This window comes from Equus quagga, chromosome 7 (assembly GCF_021613505.1).
Source record: "Equus quagga isolate Etosha38 chromosome 7, UCLA_HA_Equagga_1.0, whole genome shotgun sequence".
NCBI classification, from domain to species: Eukaryota; Metazoa; Chordata; class Mammalia; order Perissodactyla; family Equidae; genus Equus; species Equus quagga.
This window is the reverse complement of record NC_060273.1, coordinates 36,386,652-36,413,298: the sequence shown is the minus strand read 5'-3', so window position 1 is coordinate 36,413,298 and position 26,647 is coordinate 36,386,652. Positions and strand designations below refer to the sequence as shown.

At 38.8% G+C, this 26,647-nt stretch overlaps 1 protein-coding gene across 2 annotated transcripts in view; it reads right to left on the bottom strand.

Moving 5' to 3' along the window:
• Nucleotides 1-26,182, bottom strand: part of LOC124242226 (cytochrome P450 3A12-like) — a 36,797-nt gene extending 10,615 nt beyond the window's left edge. Inside the window, exons 1-12 of one of the 2 annotated variants that reach the window (XM_046667032.1) lie at nt 26,024-26,072; nt 25,537-25,588; nt 22,206-22,299; nt 20,243-20,295; nt 19,559-19,658; nt 15,423-15,536; nt 15,072-15,160; nt 13,586-13,734; nt 8,849-8,976; nt 7,762-7,828; nt 4,141-4,301; nt 1,446-1,672 (exon numbers count right to left, since the gene is read on the bottom strand). In XM_046667032.1, the coding sequence (XP_046522988.1) occupies nt 1,446-1,672; nt 4,141-4,301; nt 7,762-7,828; nt 8,849-8,976; nt 13,586-13,734; nt 15,072-15,160; nt 15,423-15,536; nt 19,559-19,658; nt 20,243-20,295; nt 22,206-22,299; nt 25,537-25,565 (1,211 nt within the window). In that variant the 5' untranslated portion in view covers nt 25,566-25,588; nt 26,024-26,072. Of the gene's footprint in view, nt 1-1,445; nt 1,673-4,140; nt 4,302-7,761; nt 7,829-8,848; nt 8,977-13,585; nt 13,735-15,071; nt 15,161-15,422; nt 15,537-19,558; nt 19,659-20,242; nt 20,296-22,205; nt 22,300-25,536; nt 25,589-26,023 lie in introns of both variants that reach the window. The other variant, XM_046667031.1, reaches the window with a different exon arrangement.
• Between the last annotated feature and the right edge of the window lie 465 nt (nt 26,183-26,647).

Sequence of the window (26,647 nt, the reverse complement as noted above, 5' to 3'; positions counted from 1 at the left end):
AATTAGGAAAAAGATAGCAGTGGCGTCTGAATGAGGCAGCTGACATGGGCTTATGGATGTTGGACAGGTAGTGGTCACATATAGATGCATTAAAAGTATTCCATAGACTTATGTCTATGGGATATGCTTGTATATATGTCAAATACACATACACTTGTGTATTTGTCAAAATTCCTCATGTTAGGCATTTTTTAACGTTTGTATTTCTCACTGCCTGACCCAGTCCCTGACAAGCAACAAGCACTCTCCGTCTATTTGATGAGTAAATGAATCAAAGAGAAGTACAGTTAGTGGTTTTATGGTCAAGAAGTTTAGGAGGGGGAACTGCTGAGCTTGGAGGAACCGCAGAGGTCCTCTGGTCCAGAAACAGAAGATTTGGCCAACTCTGACTTCTTCTTTCAATGAGTAGTACATGTAGACACTATGCCAGCACTAGGGACACCATGGCCAACAAGAAAAGTCCCTGCCATTAGGGAGCTTATCCTCAGGGGCTAATAAAAGTTTAGATCCAAGCCAAAGCCCTAGAAATTTTGTTTCAAATTTTGCTCACAATAAAATAAGTGGGAAAGCATTAATGCTTTCCAGAGTTCAAGCTGTGCCCAAAGTCGGATCTTGGTTCTGAATTCCCAGAAAAGCATCCTCAAGACCCCTCCAAGGAGGATGTCTCAGACATCTAGAGAGCAGACATTTTGCTTTGGAATTGTCAACCAATAGTAAGAGTAGAAGGGAGTCGGCACAGGACCGCAGCCACAAACAGCACTGAGGGACCTGTGCTTACCTCCATCCTCGATGAGGTTGCTTAAACTATCAGAGATGAGGACCTCTCTGGTCATTACCTGCACACTTACAAGAATGCTAGAGGAAATGGCAGCGAATGTTTAAAAATATGGAATGTAGGAATGTTGGTGGTAAATTCAGAGAGGTGAAGCAAATAGCACAGAAGAATGTAAAGGAAAAATGAACCTATGTTCCCAAAATCAGATAGTGCCTCAATAAATTCTGGCAAATGCATGCAATCATACATAAATATATATATATATTTATGTAAATACATATACATATATAGAGTAACATAAGATGGTTATAGTTTACTGGTAAATAAGGTAAACAGTTCAAAACAAAATAAAATATAATATCATTCCATATTTTAAAAAATTTATATATGCATAAAAAAATTCCATACATAAATACATCACCTTATTAACAAGGCCTATCTTAAGGTATTGGGACTGTGGACAGCTATAATTTTCTTTTTTCTAGTCTATGGTTTGTAGAATTTTGAAAACAAATAATAACCACTCTTGTAATAAAAAAACCTCCCTAAAATAAAAAGATGTACAAATAAATGATTGTACAATTACAAATTTGTCATCTATACTAAGATGTCAGAATATGCTGAAACCAGACTGAATCAGAGCGGGTTCCCTTTTCCAGGGGCCCTGTACCTTTCAGGACGAAACTCTTCAGGCTCTGGCCAGAACTCTGAGGCTCGGTGAAGAACAAAGGTTGGCACAGTCACCAGTGTCCTTTTGGGAATGAACACCCCATTGAGTTCCACATCTTTCTTACAGATCCTCTGAAGTCTACCAGCAACTGGGAATAATCTGAGAGATTCATTCAACACCATGTCAAGATAGTCCATCTGTAGCAGGGCATCATAGGTGGGAGGTACCTGGGAAAAAAGAAACAGATTTTGATAAAGTAAGATTTAGGATCAACTTTCCACGCAGGCTCTACAGTGTTATTGAAAGTGTTAGGTGCACAAAAGATTAATTTATTTTGATAAAGTACCTTAGCATTCCTAGGCATTTTAATATCTACATGTCCTTTGACCTGTTCAGTGGCCCATTGAGATGTGTGGAGTATTTTTGACTATGGAAGACCATTAGGACAATCCTCTATACAAGGCCTGAAATCCCTCACATTAGCACGTCTATCAGATTGGCTTTTCTTCTTTCTCTTGTGAACAAATGTGACTAATGGACTATAACATTTACTCTTAAGTGAAATATGCCCAAGTCATTGTTTTCTTTCAAAAGAGAGACCACACACCTGCACCAAGGAAAGAGAACGTATAAAAAAGCCAATTCCCTATTGAACTTAAGGTTTTTTAGTTGAAAAATACTACTTGTTAACTCTTTAGGTTATATATATAAAATTTTAAGATATGTGCTCTATTATATAAAAACTCTATAAGTAATTTGGGAAGAAACCTGTTCCTTTCTAAACCAAACATGACCCAAAAAAGGTTAAGATGGGTGATACCATGGCACACAATTTCATTTCTAGGAAAAGGTGTAACAAGAACTTTACTCTCAGCCCTACCCTCTGTTATTTGAACAGTTTCCTGGTTGGCCCTTCAGGATTTGACTATAAACTCTGAAAATCTAAACAACACACTTCAGCCCCACTTCCGCCAGGTCTCTTCTCATCATAAAGAAATTCAGTTTGGGAAGAGATCTTAAGACAGTGCGGACAATATGAGCTATCACCTGGTATTATATTGAAGATGGAATATTGTAGAGGTTAAGAGTTTGGCTCAGGAGCCAGACACCTTATTAAATGATTGGTTATATGACTAGCATGTGAAAGTTCTTTCATTTCTCTGTAGTTCAGTCTTCTGATATCTTCTATGGATATAATTAGAGCTGACATTTCATAAGGTGGTGTGGCAGAGACATCACTGCTTATCCAACATTCATGTATCCCCTACATTTCCCAGCCCATTGAACTTGGGGGAAATCACATTTGCCAATGGGCTGTGAGCTGAGGTGATGTATGTCAGTTCAGGGAAAAAACATTTGAAAAGCCAGTGAGCAACAATCTACTTCTTTATTCCTCCGCCAATAGGAAGGCCTCATGTTCCATATAACCAGCTATAAGAAGGTAGAGATGTACAACCTGTATCTCTGAGCGCTACGTGGGGCAGAGACTCCCACTCCCATCCTCGACTGGGGTCCAGTTGGAAATGTAAATGTGAGTTAGAAGTAAACATTTGCTATGTAAATCCACTGATATTGAGGGCTAATCCCTTAGTGAGGCATAAGATTGCCTATCCAGACTAATACAGCATTTTATGAATATTAAGTTCATTTATAAATAGAAATCATTTAAAAGAGACATGTATACTAAGAAGCAAATGTTAGCTATTTGTGTTGTTATTGTCCTTGTAATTATTACTATAAAAAAGGGAGAACAAAATGCTTAGCTCGTCTCCGTCTCTAAGTGAACTTTTCATTATATTGCAATGAAAAGAATCCCAATATGGGCTTAAGCAGATAAAAGAAAGAATCTCTACTTTGGTAAGCCCTAAACTGTATCCTTACTTTACATCTGAAGGACCTATGACTGAGAAAGATCATAAAACTTGTCCAAAACCACACTCAGGAAAGTCATGTCTTCCTTTTCCTACACTGTGCTCTTCCCTGTATACCAGGCTTCTCGTAGTCTGCAAAGTTTACCCATCGTGGTAGATTGCACTAATAGTCCCAATTCACCCCTTCCTGTGTCCATGGCCTTTGCCATCTAACTTTGTGGGGCCTCCAATTCTGACTCTTGGGGTGGCCATCTAGCTTGCTTTGAACCAATGGAATGTTGGCGAACTGTTATGAAAGCACGGTTTTGAAAGGTACCCATATAATTGTGCTTTTTCCTCTTGCACTCTGCCATTGCCCTAAGAAGAACAGGTCCGGGCTAATTTTCTGGAGTATGAGAACTATGTGGGGCACACGCAGAACTGAGTCAGCCTATCCAGCTTATCTAAGGCCAGCATAGATCAGACAATAGCCAGAACAAGTCAAGTCCAGCCAACATCAACACAGATAACTATCCAGAAACTTGACAAATAAATGCTGATTGTTAGATGCCACTGAGATTTTGTGATTTTTACTTGGTATTATTGTGGGAACACTAGGACCTGCACTTTTTTCAAAGATCTTATATTTATGTGAGTAGCATACATTACTTAGATTTCTCTCCCCCCTTTTTTTTTGTCTCTTTACACACTTCCTAAAGAGCACACGTGTAAGAATTGACACACTCTTTTTTCAAATTTCTTTTAGTTAGGGGGAGAGAAAAAAACTTTTTTTCTAAGGGTTCACCCCCCCCCCCCCCCCCCCACTCCAAGTAACATCCATTCACCTTATTGGGGAAAGTCACATCAATCTCCTTCTGCAGCTTCTGCTGGACATCAGGGTGAGTGGCCAAAAGATACATAAGGAAGGAAAGAGAAGTGCTCGTAGTCTCATAGCCAGCAAAAATAAACACAATAGATTGGGCTACAAGCTCGAGATCAGACAGAGCTAAAAGGAGAGGAAAGTTATTTTAAGTAAATTATGTAAATATAAAACATCACAGTTCAGATGATTAGAAATCCAAATGAAACTCCCCAACCACTAGGGAAAAAAACAGAAAAGTAGTTCTGAGTCAAACTGGGAATGGTTTGCACTCTGGTGTCTATCTAACACAACCAAGAAAAGGCCAAAATGGTCTTAATCCAGTTTTTCAAGGGTCTATAGTGTTTTTGGTCTTTTCTCCTGGTTATGCCACACTCCCACCAACACAGCTGGGTAATTTCCAAGAGATACCATTTCTATCTAACATATACACTGATATTAGTAAGTCCCTTGGAGAATCCTAAAAGTACTTTAGCTACAAGTAATGTAGGGTAGCATTCTCCCCCAGGAAAAATTTAAATTATTCTAGATAAAATATAGTTTGAATTTTTTTAAGAGAGTCTGCAATACTAAGGCTTAATTGTAGAGAAAACTAAAGGATGTTGCCTCTAAACATGTTTCAGGGAATTTAAGAGAATAATGTTGGACTACAGATAAACTCCTGTTACTCAGTGTGGTCCATGGAACAGCAGCATCAGCAACATCTGGGAGCTCATTAAAAATGCAGAAATTCAACGCCCACCCTAGAACTAGCAAATCAAAATCTGAACTTTCATAAGGTATGGTGGTTTGTGTGTACAACCTAGCTTGAGAAGCATGGATAGCACCATGAGAGGCATCAGGTAATGGAAGACCTGGGTAAAGTCTTTGAATGGAAGATCCAAGATATGTACCAAAGCTACAGAGACAGAAAAAAAAAAACACTAGAAGAGTGATGATTGACCATGGTCTAACCAATGGCATTAAAATAGCAGAAGACAAATGGTGTCAATAGACGGCATTAACCAGCATAAGACATAGAAAAATATGATCCATTGTGTGGAACTACAATACTTATTCAATCATGGCCTGACTGTCATCTTCCTCAGCACATCCGGGCTCTGTTTGGCTCTACTTTATGCTCAGTAAATAGTCCTTGAGATACGAAGTTGTCTTCCCTTTTGACCTTCTCCTGGAAGAAACTAAGCATGGTCAGGGTCTAATCGATTTGACTGGAACTGGATTAGGACCTTTAGACACCCAGAATACTGAAATAAGCATGGTACCTTCCCCAAACATGTATTTTACAACTAAAACTCTACAAAATGACTGTAAAAAAGGTCTACAGAGTTCTGATCTCCCAATGATGATTTCTGTGATGCTGTTGTCAGTAAATTCAACTACCAAAAACTTTCCATCGGTTAACATGAACCTCATGATACTCAAAGTTTAGAGCTGTGCTCTCCTATATAGTAGCCATATGTGTCTATTTAAATTTAAATTTAAATTTTGACTACTTAAATATAAATATAACTTAAGATATAGTTCTTCATTCACACTGGCCACATGTCAAGTTTCAATAGCCATATGTATCTAGTGTTTACTGCATTGAACAGTGCAGATATATAGTATTTTCTTCATTGCAGAGAGTTGCATTGGACCAGATAGATAGGCAGATAGATAGATAGATATATAGATAATACACAGCTAGATAGAACTAAATGTAGACATAGATATAGATGTATTTATAGCAGTGTGCTGGACTCAGATCATACTTGCACTCTAGTACCAATTATTAAATACTCAGAAATTATATGAGATGATTGTCAAACAACTGGTAGCTTTAAATTAACTATATGGGAATATTCATGTCATGGAAATAAACTATAAATCAAGTCCTGTTTTAGGGAGGCAGAGTATGTTTAGATTACTGGTTATGGGTGGATATAGAAATATTTATGTTTATCAGTTCTGTGTAAATATATTTGATGTTCTTAGCTTTGTCCACTGAGAAGATCTAGAAGCAGTGAAACCCTAGTAGCAATGAGCACTCCTAGACACCCGATTTGGGTATCTAAGTACCATTACACTAAAAGGAAGTGGAGTTCCTTGGAGAAATGGTTGATTCCAGGGCTAGTCACAGGAAATAGAAGAGAAACCTCAAATGTCTTCCATCAGAAAGCAAGGCAGTGGTCAGAAAATGATAGGTGAAAAGGCACAGGATAATCTGTATACCATAGTGATGGGTATACATCATTATACGTTTCTTAAAAACCATAGAAAGCACAACACTGAGAGTGAACCCTAATGTAACCTATGGGCTTCTGGTGATAATAATGTGTCAACATAGATTCATACATCGTTAGAAATGTACCACTCTGGCGAGGGATTTTTATAGTGGAAGAAGGTGTATAGAGACTGTATCATAGAGGAAGGAGCAGGGGTTGAACGGGAAATCTATGTACCATCCACTCAATATCGCTGTGAATCTAGAAGTAGTCTAAAAAATAAAATCAATTGAAAAAATAAAATTTACAAAAAGGACAAAAAAAGAAAGGACAGAGGATCCCAATTGGAAGGGCTTCCAGACGACAAACCTGAGAGAATTTGAGAATCAAAATCAAGAATGATGGAGAGTCACCCCAGTGGCATAGTGGTTAAGTTCGTGCATCGCACTTCAGCATCCCTGGGTTCACGGGTTCGGATCCCGGGTGCAGACCTGCACACAGTTCATCAGGCCAAGCCGTGGAAGTTTCTCACATACAAAATACAGGAAGACATGCAGAGATGTTATCTCAGGGCCAGTCTTCCAAAAAAGAAAGAAAGAAAGAAGGAAAGAAAGGGAGGAAGGAAGAAAGGAAGGAAGGAAGAGGTGTAAGAGAGTAAATTAGCAATATATGAGATCATATTGATATAAATGTACAAACAAATGTAAAGGAGAGAATGAAAATCTCCCCTTACAAGGGAACATCAACTCATAAATGTAGAAAAAAGGATGGAATTAGAAAGGCATCATTTAACAACCATTGCAGTAATAATGGTTTCAGTCAAAAAACATCTACACTGATAAAAGTACTAAGTGAAATTTGAAGAGGAACAGAATGTTAACATGTTCTCAAAGGCTTCCTCCAAAAGATACTTATTAATTAAAAAGGGAAAAATAAAATTTAACAATAGGTTAAGTTAGTGAACACAACTTCAACCAAGAGTCCAAGTTAAGGTCACCAACACCGGGGCAAAGGGCATCAGCTGTGCTGAAGCCTTGATGCAAATTCCAGGCAAAGGTTATAATTCAGTGAGTCTGCATGAGTCCTGATAATTGACAAGGAAACAAGCTCCCCAGAGATTCTGATGTAGGTGATCCACAGACCACTGATTGACTTTGGGGCATGAACTACTTGTATAAGGTTGCCCTCCAAGCGTTGAAGAAAATTCTGCCTACATGCTTCTAGAAAGTGTCTCTGGCTACTATTAATGTCTGAACATGTGTCTTTCTTCAGTTTGGTTTAAAAAGTCATTTGTCTGGAAAACTTCCTTCATGTTTTCAGAACCACTCCCTCCCCCTGCACTTCCCCGTCAGTGGTCCTCTGAAGCCTTCTTTGGTTACCTTTATGGGTGTCCATTTCTTTGGAATTCTGGGAGTTAATCATCAACTGAAGAAAATCCACTCGGTTCTGGAAGCAGAAAGAGACATTTCAATGACAGAAAGACACTTGTGAAGTCAGAAATATATCAGGAATGTAGTGCTTAACCTCTTTCCTGAAAATATGGCCCTTTAAGTCCAGGAGTCTGATTAGTGTTGCCTGAGTCACCGGTAAACAAAAACATCCAGCTAAAAATCTGGAACAGGATGTTGCTTCAGCATTTCTGGCTTTTGAACACAGCTTCTTGGCCAAAGAGTTGCCTGCTCCTGTCATGCCTGCTTGCTCAAGAAAAAGGCCCTGACTTCAATCCTGTTTTTCTTCAGCCTTAATTTTAAATGAATGCCCACATAGATTAATTCTCTGATATTTTCAGAGTTTATTGAAAGCTTTTATGCCAGCATCTTCAAATGCTTCACCCTCTCAGAACACTACATGGTCTTCAGTAACATCCTGGGGGTACCCAACCCTTTCTCCTTGACCTGTAGACATCCTTGTGTTGAACTCCAGGCCTTATGAAGGCAAAGCTGGGTTAGCCATCTTGCAGCCTCAATGCCCAGAGAAGACTTCTGTCCACTATGAGGGGGCTCAAATATAACATAGACTATACTCCACCAGGTAGCCTGATGGGGGCTTCCATTAAAGAATGCGTAAAATAAGAGGCCTGGAATGAAAGTGATTTTTTTTCCCAGTATAAGATCTGGGAAAATTGTAATGTAATTTAAGTATAAATAATTTTAAACAGAAATTTTTAGCCTTTGATAATTTATTGAAAGGAAGTGATAAATTTTTTACCTCATCAATATTCATGCAGTGACATACTAATTGTCATGCATATTATTAAATTTTAAACATTGCCCTCTGATTCATTTTTTTATCTCCCTCCCCATCCTCCACCTTATTCATTTTCCTGAAAATATTAGAACTCTCCTGTCCTAAAACCTAGAAATCTCCCCACCAGAAAAAAAAATACACCGAAGTGCACAAATCCTGAGTACAGCTCAATAAATTATGAAAAGTGAATAGCTTCGTGTAACTACCACCATATTTTACCGTTTCTTTATTTTTGAGGCGACTTTCTTTCATCCTTTTTACAGATTTTATGAAAAAATCAGTTACACTTTTTGGAAACACACTGATATTTAATGCTTCATAAACTGGGCGAAGAAATGGAAAGAGAGCTGTAGGGAAAAAGAGAAAAGAAAGCATGATGAAAATGAAAATTTCACCTTGAGCAATTATAATTTGCTTTACCAATCAAAAGAGTAAAAGACACCAAGCTTCTCAACCATAAGCCAATTCCTCCATCATCTTTGCTCAGACTTCCTAGCTAATGGCTAAGCAAGGGAAAGTCCACACATAGGGGCCATCACTATAGCAGTGAGATCAATGACCCCTTTTGCATCTTTGAAGTGACAGAAAGAACAAGATTAAATTCCTTGACCACTTAACCTTTTATCTATCGGACTAGAGTTTCTTTGGATAAACCAGACCATAGTCTGCTACCTTAATTAATTGTGCTGTTCAATAAAAGGAGTCAGGAGAGGAATAAAACATGATGGTTTTCTAACCACAATGGAATGAAATGAGAAATAAATAACAGAAAGAAAATTGGGAAACTCACAAATACATGGAAATAAAACAATACACTCCTAAATAACCAATGGGTCAAAGAAGAAGTCAAAGGGCAATTAGAAATTGCTTTGGGAAAAATAAAAGTGAAGACATGTTATACCAAAACTTACTGGATGTAGCAAATGCAGTGCTCAGAGAAAATTAATGAATACAAATTTCTACATTTAAAAAGAACTAAGATCTCAAGTCAATAACCTAAATTTCTACCTTACAGCAGTGAAAAAGGAAGAAAGAATGAAAACTAAAGCAAGCAGAATGAAGGCTATAATAAAGACAAGAGGAGGAACTAATGAAATAGAGAATAAAAACCAATAGAGAAAATCAATGAAACCAAAAGCTGATGCTTCAAAGAGACCTTTAGGTAGATTGACCAAGGAAAACAGAGAGAAGAATCAACTTAAGAGCATCAGAAAAGAAAAAGGGGACACTACTACTGACATTAAAAAATAAAAAGCACTATGAAGAAATTCTATGAACAATTGAATGCCCAGAAAACTTAGATGAAATGGAAAATTTCCTAGAAAAACACAAACTACACGATCTGACTGAAAAAGAAATAGACAATATGTGGTAGTCGCCAGAGGGGAGTGGTGAAGGGGGAGGGCAAAAGGGGTAAAGGGGCACATGTGTATGGTGACAGATGGCAGCTAAACTTTTGGTGGTGAACATGATGCTGTTATAAACAAGTTGAAACATAATGATGTACTTTTGAAATTTACATAATGTTAGAAACCATTGAGACTCCAATAAAAACAATAGACAATCTGAATAGACCTGTAACGAGTAAACGAAAATTGAGTTAGTTATGTCTGGATGGTTTAAATGAGGAATTCTATCAAATATTTTTAAAAGAAGTAAGAAAAATTTTTCACAAACTCTTCCCAAAAATAGAAGAGGGAGGAATACTTCCAAACTAATTCTATAAAGCCAGTATTATCCTGATACTAAACCAGACAAAAGCACCACAGAAAAAAAAAAAAGCTGCTGACAAACATGTCTTATGAACATGTTTGCACAAATCCTCAACAAAATAATAACAAACTCAATCCAGCGACATAAAAAGAAGCATACAGGGTAACCAATGGGGTTTATTCCAGGAATGCAAGGCTGTATAATACCGCACATTAACAGAACAAAAGACAAAAAAACACATGATCATCTCAATAGATGCACAAAAAGAACTTCAGAAAATCCAACACTCTTTTGTGTTAAAGAAAAAACTTCAACCAACTAAGAGTACAAGGGAATTTCCTCAACCTGATAAAGGGAATCCACCAAAAAAACATAGCTAACACTGTACTTAATAGCGAAAGGCTGGATGTTCTCCCCTGAGATATGAGCAAGACAGGGATGCCTCTTTCACCACTTCTATTCAGCATTGTACTAGAGTTTATAGCCAAGGCAATTAGGAAGAAAAAGAAATAAAAGGTATCTATATAGGAAATGAAGAATTAAAACTATTTCTATTACCAGATAACATGATCTTGTATACAGAAAATCCTAGGGAATCCACTAAAAACCTATTAGAAGTAATAAACAAGTTTGGCAACATTCAAGGATACAAGGTCAATATACAAAATCAATTGTATTTCTATACATTGCAAAAAAAAAAAGATTGAAAAGTGAAATTAAGAACTTCATTTATATTAACAACAAAAAGAACAGAATAGTTAGAAAGAGACTTTTTAAAAAGCAGTGCAAAATTTATGCTCTGAAAATTGCAAATATTGTTGAAATAAATAAAAGGATACCTAAGCAAATAGAAAAGCATCCCATGTTCATGGATCAGAAAACTTAATATTGTCAAGATGGCAATAATTCCCCAAATCGATTGACAGCTTTATCACATACTCTATGAGCATCCTACCTGGCTTCTTTATGGAAATTGACAAGATGAACTTAAAATTTGTATGGAATTGCAAGGGCCCAAGAATAGTGAAAACAATCTTGAAAAAATAAGAAAGGTGTAGGACTCACACTCCCAATTTCAAAACTTACCACAAGGATATAATAATCAAGGCATTGAGATACTGGCATAAGATTAAACATATAGATCAATGAAATAGAATTTAGAGTCCAGAAATCAACCTACATGTCCATTATCAACAAAATTTTGAGAAGGATTCCAAGACCATTCTGTGGGAAAATTACTCTTTTCAATAAATCATGCTGGGACAACTGGATAGTCACATGCAAAAGAATGAATTTGGTCTGTTACCTCACTTCATATACAAAAATAAACTCGAAATGGATCAAAGACCTAAACAAAGAAAACTATAGAACTCTTAGAAGAAAACCAAGGATAAATCTTCATGATCTCATATTTGGCAATGGATTCTTAGATATAACACCATAGGCTCAGGCAATAGAATAAAAATTCACAAATTGTATATCATCAAAATTTAAAATTTTCTGCTTTGAAAAGCATTATCAAGAAAGTGAAAAGACCCCTACAAAATTGAAAAAAATTCAAAACCTATATCTGAAAAGGAACTTTTATCTAGAATATATACAGACCTCTTACAACCTGAGAATGAAAAGACAAACAACCCAACTGTAGAAGGGCAAACACTTTGAATAGACATTTATCTAAAGAAGTTATAGAACTAGCCAACAAACATGTAAAAAGTTGCTCAACAGCACTAGGCATTAGGGAAATGCAAATCAAAACTGCAATGAGATATCACTTCACACAGACTAGGATGACCATAATCAAAAAGATAGAGAAGTGTTGATCAAGTGTTGGTGAACGTGTGGAGAAATTACAACATTCACACATTGCTGGTGGGAATATAAAATGGTATAGCTATTGTGGAAAACAGTTGGGCAGTTTCTTAAGTGGTTCAACAAAGAGTAATTATATAATCAGCAATTCTACGCCTGAGTACATACCCAAAAGTACCGAAGGCAGGTATCAAAAAAAAAACCCAAAAAACTTGTACATGAATGTTCATGGGAGCACTATTCACAATAGCCAATAAGTGGAAACAACTCAAATGTCCATCTACTGATGAATGGATAAACAATACATAATATGCCCATACAATGGAATATCATTCAACCATGAAAATAATGAAGTACTGATATATGCTACAACATGGATGAACCTTGGAAACATTATACTAAATGAAGAAAGGCAGCCACAAGAGACCACATATTCTATGATTCCATCTATATAAAGTGTCCAAGCTAGGTAAATCTATAGAGACAGAAAGTAAATTAGTGATTGCTTAGGACTAAGAGTGGGAGGGGTGGTATTTAAAACATACAGGGTTCCTGAGATGGCAAAAATATTCTAACAGTTCACTCTAGTAATTGTTGCACGTATTTTAGAATATAATAAAAATCATTTTTAGTTGTATTGAACTATAATTGACATACAGTACTGAATAAGTTTAAGGTGTACAGCATAATGACTTGACATATATATACTGTGAAAAGATGACCACAATTAGTTTTGCTAACATTCATCATTTTATGTATTCCAAAACATTTTTTCCCTGTGAACTCTTAGGATGTGGTAAGTACAGCATCAGCTCTTCCAACACAGAATTGAGGACAAGGGCCATGTTCTATGCCTACCGTGAGAACAGAGCCTGCAGAGGGCATCCTTTCAGAATTGACTCTCTTAGTAGCTTACAAGTATACCACACAGCAGTGTTAGCTATAGACATTGTGTTGTACTTTACATCCCCAAGTACCTATTTATCTTATAACCAAAAGTTTGTATCTTCTCACAACCTTCATCCAATACCCCAACTCTACCTCCAGCAGCTGGTAACCACAAATCTGACTTCTTTTCTCTATGAATTTAGTTGCTATTTTCTTTTAAGATCCCACGTGTAAGGGAGATCACACAGTATTTGTCTTCCTTTGCCTGACATTGCACTTAGCATAATGCCCTCAGGGTCTATCCATTTTGTCACAAGTGGCAGGATTTCCATCCTATTTACACAACATTTTCTTTGGTCATTCACCTGTGGATGAATACTCAGGTTGTCAAAAGAATTGAATTGTATGTTTTAAATGGGTGAATTCTATGGTATTTGATGATATCTCAATAAAGCCATTATAGAAAGAAAGAAAGAAAGAAAGAAAGAAGGAATGAAGTCAAGAGGAAGGAAGGAAAGTAAAGAAAAATAGTAGTCCACATACTTATTGAGAGAATGAGTGGATCAAGGAAATCAAGTCTTAAGAGCCTCTTGGCATTGTCCACAAAGGGATCTTGTGGGTTGTTGAGGGAATCTACATTCACTCCAAATGATGTGCTAGTAATCACATCCATGCTGTAGGCCCCAAAGATGCTGAGGAGAGAAAGAAAGACATGGAAAATTAAAATCATCACCTCTTTACTGTCCTTATACAAAATACGCAGCAAGAAGAACATGTAAATTCATAAACACAGGCAAGACAGGTAAAGAGCCACACACCATCAGAAGTTTCTGTTGGATCATCTAAAGAGTCTATACTACCATTACACTCATTCATAAGGTGTTTATCAGGTGCCGTTGATGCAGCTGTCCCTGTGCTAGTGGTGATAGGGACACTAAGGGTAGTTAGACCCAGCTCTGAGTTCAAGGAACTGAGTCACAGAGGGATAGACACCCATAACAAGACAAATTACTGTACTGTGTTATGAGTATGGGCAACAGTATGTATATAAGCACTGTGTTTAAGCAGAACAAAGGGTAGAATAAGTGACTCTTCCTAGGGGACTCAAGAATGCTGAAATTGATCTGGTATTGCCTCACCACAGTATCCACACTCAGAGTTGATTCCTTTTTTGTATATTACAGAATAGCAGCAGCCTGTTCTGCCTTGCCAGGAATGTCATCTCTCCTTCTCTACACCCCTGTTAAGGGTCCTGAAAGACAGTCTTCCTCAACTCTAGTAATCTCAGGTTGCCCTGAGGGTAGACTCATTTCCACAAATATAAAAACTGTGGATGTTCCTAGTTAAAAAATAGTAATAACAAATCACTCTAAAATTGAATTGGGGATACTATAGCTAAGAGATTATGTATCCCTAGTTTTCCAAGGACAGTCCCAGTTTACACCAGTTGCTCCTGAAAAATTTTTAAAAATCCCATTTTAGAGAATATGTGACATGGTCACCCTACCTGTAGCCTATATAGGGACTTCTCTCTTTTGAAACGGAAGGAAGGAGAATTGGTGGTAAGATTTATTATCTAGTATTTGCTGGTATATTCAGCAGAGGATGAAGGTGTATAAGTTGTTCCAAGTTCCACATTGTAACTTTCCTGCCCCACCCACTGCTCATCAATAGGTACCAAGTACCTCCCCTTCTTTTCATTCCATATCATCTACACTCAAATCCTTGGTATGATCATGTTTCTTCTTTATAAACTATGTAATTTTTTCTTCCAGAATATCCAAGGTGGCAATTAACCAGATAAATTAATTCTGGCTCATGTACACAGATGAGAAGACCCTTCATCTCTTGGCGCCCTTCTTCTTGGGTGAACATCTCCTTCTTGGGTAGCCCACTGAGGTGTAACACCACATACCTACTTTTGTTTAGTCACTAGAGGAACTGAAAAGTAGGAATTTTGGTTCCATGGCAGGCAGTTGGAGGGTCTCGTGACAGAACTCAGAATCCCAGCAGGTGCACTCCTACTTACTTTTTCAAGGTGACGGGTTTGCCTTTCTCTGCTTCATTCCTTAGGTTCCTCACCAACACATCTCCATACTGGCCAATGATGGGGAACATCTAGACAATATACAACACCACCTAAAGTTAAATGGGGGAGACTTGCGTTCTAGAAAGACCTGGCTTTCACAAGCATGGGGCAGTAAGAGATATTTTATAATGAATCTTATAATATCTCTTCTAGGGCACAAAAACAAAAGACTACTTCTAGGGAGTTCAAATTCAGCAAAATACCCCTTGGAAAGGAACTACAATCTTATTTTCTACCTGACACCAGATGCATTCTTTAAGTTTCTAATTAAAAGCCCTCTTAATTTCTTACCTCCTTGAGCTTTCCACTGGTGAAGGTTGGCGTCAGCAAAGTTCGTATTCTCTTCCATTGTTCATCCTCAGACCGAATGATGGCATTTTTCATAAATCCCTCTGGACCAAAAGTCTAGACTCAAAAGCAAAAGACATTTTGCCCTACATAAGTTTTGGAGGTCTCAATAGGTACATAACATTTCTTAAATGGGCAGCAATTATTTATCAAATATTTAGTGACTGTCATCTTAGGAGCAGATCCTATGATAAATGCTCAATAAATATTTACCACAAATGCCTAGCTTCCTGTGAGGGTGAAGGAGACACCCAGTCAACTGATGTGATGTCCAGCCTTTGTTTTCCAATCTCCTTTTAAATGCAAATGACTCATGTGGTAGGGAAACTGTTGTTCCAGAGGAAGAGATAGGAATAACACTTACTACGTCCTCCAGGGCTACACAGAATAGAAAGGGATTGGTAAAAGATAGACTTGGTAAAATATATGTTGCCTCAGACCAGTTTCATCTTTACAAATCTCTACAGCAAAAGCAACTCAACAAGAGACATATCTTGATATGGTGATTTTCTTTAAAAAAAATAGTAGTTATTACTTAAAAGATTTGTAAGCTATTTACTATTCTGAAGAAATCGTACAATCATATGGAAATCCCTTGCCATTACATTTTCTCTCCACAGACAGAAAAGAAAAGAAAGTGATAATTCTATTTCTCAGCTTGGGACTGGCCTACCAAGCCAAACTGCTTGAGAATTTCCAAACTATTTTGTCTTAAGATGGATATCTCCAACAGCCATTCACTATAAAAACTCAAAAACTAGGAAGAGAGGAAAACTTCCTTAACTTCATAAACAGCATCTACAAAAAAACCCCTACAGCTAACATGATGCTTAATGATGAAAGACTGGACTGACTTCACTAAGATGGCCAAGTAGAAAACTCCAGCCTCCAACACCCCCCCGCCCCGGCAAAGAACATCAGTGAGACAGCCATCCATGAATGAAAATAGATCCAGGAGGGCTCAAGGTTCTACTTAAGAAGCTTCAGGAACACAGTGGAGCAAAACACTGAGAGTAACTGCACATAATGAGTAGGGAGAGTATTTTCACTTGCCTGCATCATCCCATGCCCCAGACCAGCACTGATCAGGGCCAAGAGAATTCCTTTGGTAGGAATAGGACAGTGGGACAAGTGAATAGTTTCTCCAGTCTTTCAGGGCACTGCACAAATGGCCTGCTTTGGTTTCAACCCACCCAGAGACTGGCATAGCTGACATGTCTTGAGACACCTAGGAACGATAAAGAAGAGCAGAGAGTGCCAATATCAGCCATGTGGCAGGAATGACGTAGTTCTCTGTGGCCTGCTTTGCAGAAGACTCCAGAGCCTTTGCTGCTGAGGAAACCAATAACCAGCTTCAATTCTGAGGACACCCTATAGATTTTGCTGCTGATAATCCCACAGATTTTCATCTCCTCAGACTCCAACTGCCTGAGTTTTGCCCTGTGCCACTACTCCCCAGCCAGAGCTGCCCTAGCCAGTGCCACCAATGACTCCCTGAGCGCTGTGGTCTGTGACAAAAGACAGCCCCAGTCTCTGTGGCTGGGTGTGTGCATGACAACAGACCAGGCCCCTGCAGCTGCTCAGGTTCCTAGAGACAGCCTTGACTCCTGTCAGTGGACTGAACTGCTGCTGTGCCCACAGCTAACTCCTGCAGCCATACACCTGCACTCTGCCACCCTCAACTCTAGTCATCAGCTCCCACTGCAGTGCACGTGCCTGCAGTCAGCGCCCACAGATGAGCATGTGCACACCACCAACTATGGCCACTGGTGCCTGCCTCGGTCCCTCAATACTGGACCTGGAGGTGTTGCTGAAGACCCAAATAGCCCTCACAGCCACTGTGGACCCTCCACAACTCTTGCTGCCGTTGTGATGGTGTGGACTCCAGCTACCCAAGTCAACCATGCCTCCCTGGACCTGGAGCTGCCACATCCCCACGCTTCACACCCCAAAACACTAGACTGAGGGCCACAGCACACTCTGGTGTGCCTCAACCCACAACAAAGGTCTTTCCTTACCCAAGTTAGTTTGTAAAGTCGGGAAGAGGTGACTGCTTCTCCAAATGCACAAACACCATTGCAAGACTACTAGGATCACAGAGAATTAGACAAACATCACACTCTCAAAGGAATGCTATAAACTTCCAGTAACTGACCCCAAAGAAATGAAGGTCCACAAATTTCCTGAAAAGAATTTGAAGTAAATGTTCTAAAGAAGCTCGGAGAGATACAAGAGAACACAGATAAACAATTTAACCAAAACGGAAAAAAATATGAAAAGAAAATGAAATTCAACAAGAGATATAAAATGTAAAAAAGAACCAAAAAGAAATTTTAAAGCTAGATTACAGAGATTGAACTAAAAAATGCAACAGAGCGCTATAAAGGAATCCCCATAAGGATATGAGTGGATTTCTCAGAAGAAACCTAGAAGGCCAGGAGAAGGTGGAATCATATATTCAGAGTGCTGAAAGAAAAAACTACCAGCCAAGAATGCTTTACCTGGAAATGCAATCCTTCAGAAATGAGGGAGAGAGACTGACATTTTCAGAAAAACAAAATCAGAAAGAGTTCATCACTGCTAGACATGCCTCAAAAGAAATGTTAAAAGGAGTTCTTCACGCTAAAAAGAAAAGACACTAGCTAGTAACATGAAATCATATGAAAGTATAAAACTCACTGGTAAATGTAAATATATAATCAAATTCAGAACTCAGTAATATTGTAGTGGTGGTGTGCAAATCACTTACAACTCTAGTGTAAAGGATAAAAGACAGAAGAATTAAAGATAACTATAGCTAATCTGTTAACGGATACACAATATGAAAAGATGTAAATTGTGACATCAAAAATAAAAAAGGTGGGGGAGGCTGGCCTCATGGTGCAGTGGTTAAGTTTGGTGCACTCTGCTTCAGCAGCCTGGGGCTTACAAGTTCGGATCCCTCGTGTGGACATACTCCAGTTATCAGCCATGCTGTGCAGGGACCCACAAACAAAATAGGGGAAGATTGGCACAGGTTTTAGCTCAGGGCAAATCTTCCTCAAAATAAATAAATAAATAAATAAAAAACAAAAAAAGGGGTGCAGGGGAGTAAAAGCATTGAACATTTGAATGAGAACAAAGTTAAGCTGTTTGCAGCTTAAAATAGACTGCTATAGCTGTAAAGTGTTTTAGAAGCCTCATGGCAACAACAACGCAAATACATGTGATAGATACAGAAAAGATTAAGATAAATGAAATAAAGCATGTCGCTATAGAAATTGTCAAATCACAAAGGAAAACAGGAAGAAGAGAGAAAATAGGAAAAAAGGATATGAAACACCCAGATGAACAAAATGGCCATAATAAGTCCTGACCTACCCAAAATTACTTTAAGTGTAAGTGGATTGATGAATGGATAAGGAAAATGCAGTGTGTGTGTGTGTGTGTGTGTATATATGTATACATTCATATATTCATATATATATATATATATATATATATATATATATATATATATTCAGCCTTTAAAAAGAAGGGAAGCCTGCCATTTACAACAACATGGATGAACCTGGAGGACAACATGATAAGTGAATTAAGACAGGCAAAGAAGGACGCATATTGCATGCTCTCACGAATCTGTGGAATCTAAAAGAAAAAGTCAAACTCATAGTAGCAGAGAGTAGAAGGCTGGTTATCAGAGGCTAGGGAGGGGGAAAGAGAGACATTGATCAAAGAGTAAAAACTTTGGGTTACAGCAATGGAACAGTTCTGTATTTTGATTGTGGTAGTTGTCACACAAATCTACACAAATGATAAATTTTCATATAGCAACACATGCACGGACACACAAATGAGTGCACATAAAATTGATGAAATCTGAATAAACTCTGTGGATAGTACCAATGTCAATTTCCTGCTTTGATATTGTACTATAGTTATGCAAATTATTATCATTGGGAGAATCAGGATGAAGGCCACGTGACATGGCACCTCCCTGTACCATTTTTTTTTGGCAACTTCTGTGAATCTATAATTATTTCTAAATAAGAATTTAATAAATAAATGCAATTTTAAATTAAAAGAAAATGGATGCGTACTCGCCGGTTTGTGAAGACAGAATAACATTCTTTCACTAGTACGGTTTTGATCATGTCTGGATCTGTGATAGCCAATGCAGGAAGCCGGCCTTCATAAAACCTGTTGAGGAAACAAAGCTGAATAAATTTGACAAACTGGCTTCTGCTGCTGTTACCATACCTGGAAGTCCAGATTTTCATCCTGACGTTACAGAATTCATACGCCCGGAGATCATGGTTAGAAATAACATTGGAACACTTGTTAAGTCTGGGTGGTACGTATATGGGTATTTCCTATACCATTCTCCATAATTTTTCTAGGTGTAAAATATTTCATTATAAAAAGGAAGTAAGGTTAGTAAATAAGTAAAGGAAATGAAACTACATAAGGACAAAATAATAATTAAGGAAAGTCTACCCCCTCAGTCATGAAAAAATATAATTTTGAAGATGCATCAACACATGACAAATGCATGACATAACAATAGATGAAAATTGTAGACACACTGATCATAAATATGTAAAAATGGTCTACAAATGGAAAAAGATTTGGAATGCTCAAAAGGCTATAGTAGGATAACGTATGATTTAATTCCCCTGTTTCTAAAATTTCTAAAAGAGTCTCTGGACTGAGATTGTCTTACATACAGTGAGGACATAATTATAACCACAAGTCTATCCAATTAAAGTTTCCAGAATACTTACCCCCACGTTTTTCCATACTTTTTAAAGCATTTCTTGTCAAAATCCCAAATACCCTGCACGGAGAAAAAAAAATTAGATTAATCTAAATATATTGAACCCAACCTGTCTCTTGGAAGAAAATGACTCAAATTCCATGCAATTGGGCTTACTATCTTTCATTGATAGTGAGAGGGACCTCTTATGCAAAAACATCTCAGGCGAAAGGAGAGAAAATAGAGGAGCTATTTGAATTGGAGAATTTAAAGTCACTCTAGAAATTTCTCTGAGTATCATAGATACTAAGTGATTACCCATGTCTATGAATACTAAGTAACTCCTCCTCTTTCTAAAGTGTTTTCACTTGTGCATCTGTTGTCTCTGAAATCAAATAACTCTCTGAATTATTACCTCCATGGACATGTGAGAAAACTGAAGCTGAGGGAAACTGAGAGTGGCCTGTACCCTCTTTGATCTCCTATTAAGGATCCTTTTCATTTATCTAATGAGCTCTCCCTAGAATTCTAACAGAATTAGGAAGTTTAACACTACAGTGACCTCTTTTAGTCCAGCAGATTTAAATAAATCTAAGTCATCTTTGTTGAGTAAGAAAGTGAGTAAGTGAATGAATGAATGACAATGTGGATTCGCCTTCCACTTTTCCAGGTTAATACGGAAAGGATGGGGAGATGCTACCAGTCCATGTAGGACAGTACAAATTAAAACACTTCTTCTGAGCTGCCACATCTGTAAGTTAAGGAAAAAGAATCTTCTTATCATTAAATTTAGTTGTGGTGTTTTAACTCTGGAAAAGAAGGTCCCAGAAATGTGGGTGTTGGGGTGCATCTACTAAGGAGCTGATCTGGGAAAGGTGGAAATGAAATTATTGCTCTTTCAGAGGGAAAAACATATGAAAGTTCTTAGCCAGTAATAAAGCACTGAAAGACTCAATAAGGAAAATTGGGATCTGAGAAACAAGCCTCAAGGCTGTGGGAAAGGAAATCTGAGGCAGAGAGGAGCCTCCACGCAAGGCTGTGCCTGCTTGCTTTCTGTATGTGAACTTGAAACCTCCCATCCAGTGGCCAGGCCCTGGGAGAGGCATCAGAGCTGGATTAACCACAAAGGTGCCACCAAAACTCACAGTCCATGTGTCACCAATACTCCATTCTGTTAAATTAGATTCTTAATAATGTTGTCAAATCATCTCCATTTTAGTGGTTTTGTATAAGTGATTCTGCCTTTGTTTAAAAAAAACCCACAACTCAATTAGTCGATAAATATCTAAAGTCGATAGACAACCACCATCTTGTCTTATATCCATTCCCTGATCAGACTCACCCATAGGGTCCCTCTTCTGAAGACAGAGAAGTAAAGCAGAAAGTTCTTGTTCCATCTCTCAAATCCCAAAAGGTCTCATGGGTAGCAAAGTATGAGTTAGATCCATGAATATAACTGCCAGGGTTTAGCAGATCTTAAGGGAATTTCAGTATATGCAAATTACCCAATGGTGAATTCTGGGGCTGCCTAATTGAAGTTTCAAAGCCTTCCAGGAGGATGGGGAAAAAAATGACTACCCAGAGCTTACGTTACAAACAGGAAAGTTTGACTCTAGAGTACAGAGCTTAATGAGCCACTACCGGGGACTCCCTTCATTCTCTTCTCCCAATACTAAGTACCCATTTTGCCTTTCTGGGAATCTGCATCTGGCAGGAAGATAATATTCTTCACAATACTCACAAGTTGGAACATCACATACTGTGCTGAATCGGCCAGAGAGCTGGGCTGTCCAACTGAGGCAAACCTGAGACTCATAACAGATGAAAACAGAGTCCTGGAGTAAACCTGGCCACGTGCTGGGTGGGGCATATGACATCATTTCTAGAAAGTGTGGAACGTCAGAACTTCCTCCAGAGCAGGGACATTTTCACTATAGAACTAAACTGGGATTTGCAAATATGAGCAGCAAGAGAGGGAGCTCAAAAAATACCTTACGGTAGCTCAGAATATTTCCAAAGAAAGGCAGAGGTGTCGGCCCAGGAATTCCGAGCTTCTTAAAAAGTCCATGTGTATAGGTGCCAAATCTATAAAGTGAAAGAGAAAGCCAGGTCACAGGGATTGTGGAATAGATGCTGAGGCTGGCCAGTCCCTGACTCAGACCTGGAACAGTCAAGGAAGGAAGGTAACATGTAGGAGATAAATAACAACAACAACTCCGATAGCAATGATTACATTGAATCATCATCTTCTTTCCTACCTCCACTGAGACTTGCAAAAAGTAATGATGAGCAGCTGAAAGCAGCTGAAGTATTCATGGTGTCAATCCTAGAGTGAATGCTGATAAATGTTTTTAAACTTGAGTGCTCCTGAGAGGTTCAGGCTAGAATTCTTCCAGGAAATTCACTTAGGTCGATTTAATAAGTTGACTCTCCCATAATTTGGAGATTCTCATTCTAGATAGAAAGGGAAAAAAAAATTTCTACTCTGATGATATTTTACCTAGCTGCCTCCACTCAATGAAAGAGTGTTACTGGGAGCCATGTTGCTGTTGCTGTTCTTACATTATGTTCTCACATGAACATGATGTTGTTCTTACGGTTTGTTCAGAGCTGTTTATGCTTTTCCTTCCCTCTACGCCCTGACCTCACTTTAGGATGTGATCCTTCTTAAATCTATCTTCATGCAGGCATTGAAGCAGCCAGTTTTCTCTTTCTACAGAATGAAAACCATGTTCAAGCTGCCATTGGCCTCGTAGAAATGCGAGTGACTCTCTGCTACCCCCAAGTCTCTGTTGTCAGGGAATTTGGTTTACTTGAGCTAGATAGAAGGGTGATTGGCCCATATGCTTCCTGAATAATACTATATAAAGGAACCAATGACTAGATAATCCATTTCCAGACTATTCTTCCCTCGTGGTCTCTGATCCTCCACCTGTGATACTCATCTGCTAAGCACAGTTCCAGGGACATTCTGTTTTCTCAAGAAGGTCAGTCACAAAGTGGTTAGTTTACTGCTTCTGTGAATCAGCTATCTCAAAAAAACCATTAAGCCTTGAGCTCCCTACGTCAGGGCTGTCTACAACTCATCTTTCATGTGTCATGTGTGGAATCTCACAACTAGGGGCTCTGGATCTTGCAAGTCTTGCCATTCTGTTGTTACTGAGACGTGGCAGAGAGTGGGAAGAAGAGACACTGGAAGAACAGGCTGCTGAAAACCATTTTAACCATGAAGCTGCTGGGCCTACAAGGCTAACTCCCTAGAGGCAAATTAGGAAAGTATGGTTGAAAAGCATGTTATCTATAAATGGTTCAATATGCTCTACAAATCTTTTCAGCTAAAAGATAAGGGACCATCCAAATTTCAGGGCTCTTCCAGTTGATAGTATAGGATGCATAACGCAATACAAAATGAGTAACTATAAAATGTTCCTGAGAGTTGAATTCAGACTTTTTCTTCACTTCTTTGAAGGTTAACCTTTAAGGTAGTACAGTTTCAAATCATTTAGTACAAATCCAACAAATATTTTAATAGGTAATCAAATAAACCGAAAAAATTGCATGAAATGATGTGTGTTTTAAGGACCCAGCAGAGGCATCTCATCCTGGGCCTAGCTGGGCCTTTGGATCCTTCCTCCAGAAGAGCTGATGGAAGCACGTGAATTGACTGCCAAAAATGTGTATGACTCAGTTAGTCCTACCCCAGTTCCTTCCTTTGCCATCACAACTATGGCAAATCAATTGAATCAATTTCTGCTTCTACACTTTCAATGTCTTACGTGAACACTCAAGTGAGGCCAAGCAATTGAGTGAATGTGTCTGTAACATTGATCCCCAAGGGAAGAACTGGTCTAGTGTCTAAACTCATATGGTTCCATATCAAGGCAGAGGGTGGGCTGGGTGAATTCTTCAGTTTCTTTACAACTTCCCTCTTTTGAATAGAGTAATGCTGCCTTTGGTATAAATGAAGAGGCTAACATCAATGCCACTCATTATTTATTACACTTATATTATGTTGGCTTAAGGAGGGCATTGTCCACTCTGCAGCAACTGACTCTTGGCTGCACCAGTGTCTCTGAGGCTATGCTGTTGTTGGTTCAGTGGCGACACTATCTAGTGACAGTCCTACTGTCAGACAGACCAGAAACAGAGTGATTTAGATGGCATCCCTGTCTCCAAGCTTCAAGTAGATGAGATGCTAACCCTGCTACCCTGTGAGGGACCACCTGTGGGACCACGACTGAGGAGTATCTCTGAGAAGTCAGCTCCAAGGGATGAGAAATATTCTTCTACTTCATCCTGACTCCTACGTGGAGGCCTCTCATATCATCACTGGCTCCGAAGTCTTGCTTACTCACCTGCACTGAGAGATTAATATACCTGCTGGACAGGTATATTTTAAAACACATATACATTCTATGTCATAGAAGTATATTTTTGTACCTAGATTCATGTTCTTGACTTTATCCCAGAAGGGTAAGGTTATTTATGCACTTTTCTAGTCACAAATACTGAAACAATAACCCTCTTTTATCCTGTATAAAAAGTATATGCCGCATGAAAGTATATGCTGGAAATAGTCTTATTTCCTTTAAAAAAATCTACTATTAAATAGAATGAAATTAAATCACATTAATTTTAAAATGTCATCAGTCCGAAAATATATTCCCACAATATCCGGAATTCCTAACGTTTCTTTCAAAGAATTAAAACCAGATTTATATTTCATATGTTCACATCTGTGTTCACGGTTTCCTACTCTCAGAAAGTGAAATTGACACAGAGGTCAAATGTGACATGCAGAGACCTTTCCTACTCACACATAGAAAAGAATGCTCTCCCGACCTGCTCCATGATACAGGGAATCCCACCATTGAAAGGAATTCCTATGATGCATGGTTTTGATTCATCCTCCTGTACTGTAACTTCAAAGGAAAAAATATTTAAAATCCAAATTGGCTTTTTGGGCTTGTGCCTTTGCAGGCTGCTAGCAAATTTCATATCCGGGGGAAAATAAATCTCTATACTGATGCTAACAATCCCAGAGGCTGGAAGGAAAAGGTGAAGGAGAAGAATACAATTTTAAAATTTCTGCAGGGTCTTCTCCACCGTAAAGATTTCTCATTGAGGAGTAAATAGTTCTGTATATTACAGGATAGGGGAATTGAGTCTTAGGAGGGAATTTGAGAGGAGGGGCACAGCAAAGAAGGATGAGCTAAGTCTGAAGAGAAGGGTAAGCAATCTCCAGCCTTAGCAAAGTCAGGGAGCACCAGGTGCCTTGTGTAACTGATGCTGGGCCATGAGAGGGAGAAGAGCAGAAGCCACCTGAGTGACACAGGCCAGTCTTGCTGCATGCCTTTTTCAGTAGATGCAGAACCTGGAAGGTGAAGATAGTGAGACAAAAATGAAAGCCAGTCCCTCCTGCCTCCAGTACCCTCAGACCATGAGAAGGGAGGAGGACCTCATTGCACAGGACCAGGTGTTTGCAAACTGCCTCTGCTGAATTCTGGTTGATTAGTTTATGTCCAAACTGGTAGTCAATCAAAAGATCACCCTTAGGAGCAAATAATGTCACTAAACCCTCCTCTACCTACAGCAGTTATCAGTGGTAGTTGTGCGGGGGGGGGGGGGTACTCCTTCAGCAGATATGGGTCAGATCAATAATAATACCTCACGTGTTTATAGCACCCAACAATTAAGCAGCTTCTCCTTCATTAACTCTTTTCATCTTCAAAACAGATAAGGTAAAGCAGGGCTGATTAGTTCCCCAAGCCCAAGGTTACAGAGGACAGGAGCCTTGACAGTTACTCACAGATAGAGGAACACAAGGCTGGTAGCCAGGAGAACCCAGGTTTCTGTAGAAAAGTTGGGGATCAGGTCCATGGCCACTTTCCTTCTAAGATTCTCTCTTCTGAATTTGCCTTTCAGAAGTCTGTGCTACTGTTTGCAGCCTGTGGGTAAAGAGCTTCCCTTCTCTCCCAGTGGAGATTCAGTGAGGCTGGAAGATTTATGTGCTGGGAAAGGAGGCAGGGCTGGAGCTGCAGCCAGTGGAAAGGCCACCTGCGCTCGAAAGGTTGGTTCTCTCTCCAGCCTGATACTTGGCCCAGCGTCATGAACACTCTCAGTTTGACCTCCTTTGAGGTCATATTTTGTGACAAATCAATAAATAACTCAATCATTGTTGTCAGTGAGCCTAAAGGTTACAAGTAAAGCCATTGGCTTTCAATCTCTAAGCTGCCCTTGACTCTGGCTGCATGCACTCCAAAGTACTTGAAATCATTCTAACAAGCTAGGTCTTCAGATTTTTACCCATGCAGATCCCGCTGCCTAGAAATGCCCCTGTGCCCCTAGAAAGCTCCTATCCTTAAAACTCGACTTAGAAAGAACCCCCTGTGTTAGAGTCTTTCCTCACCAACCTCCTTGAACAGATAATAAG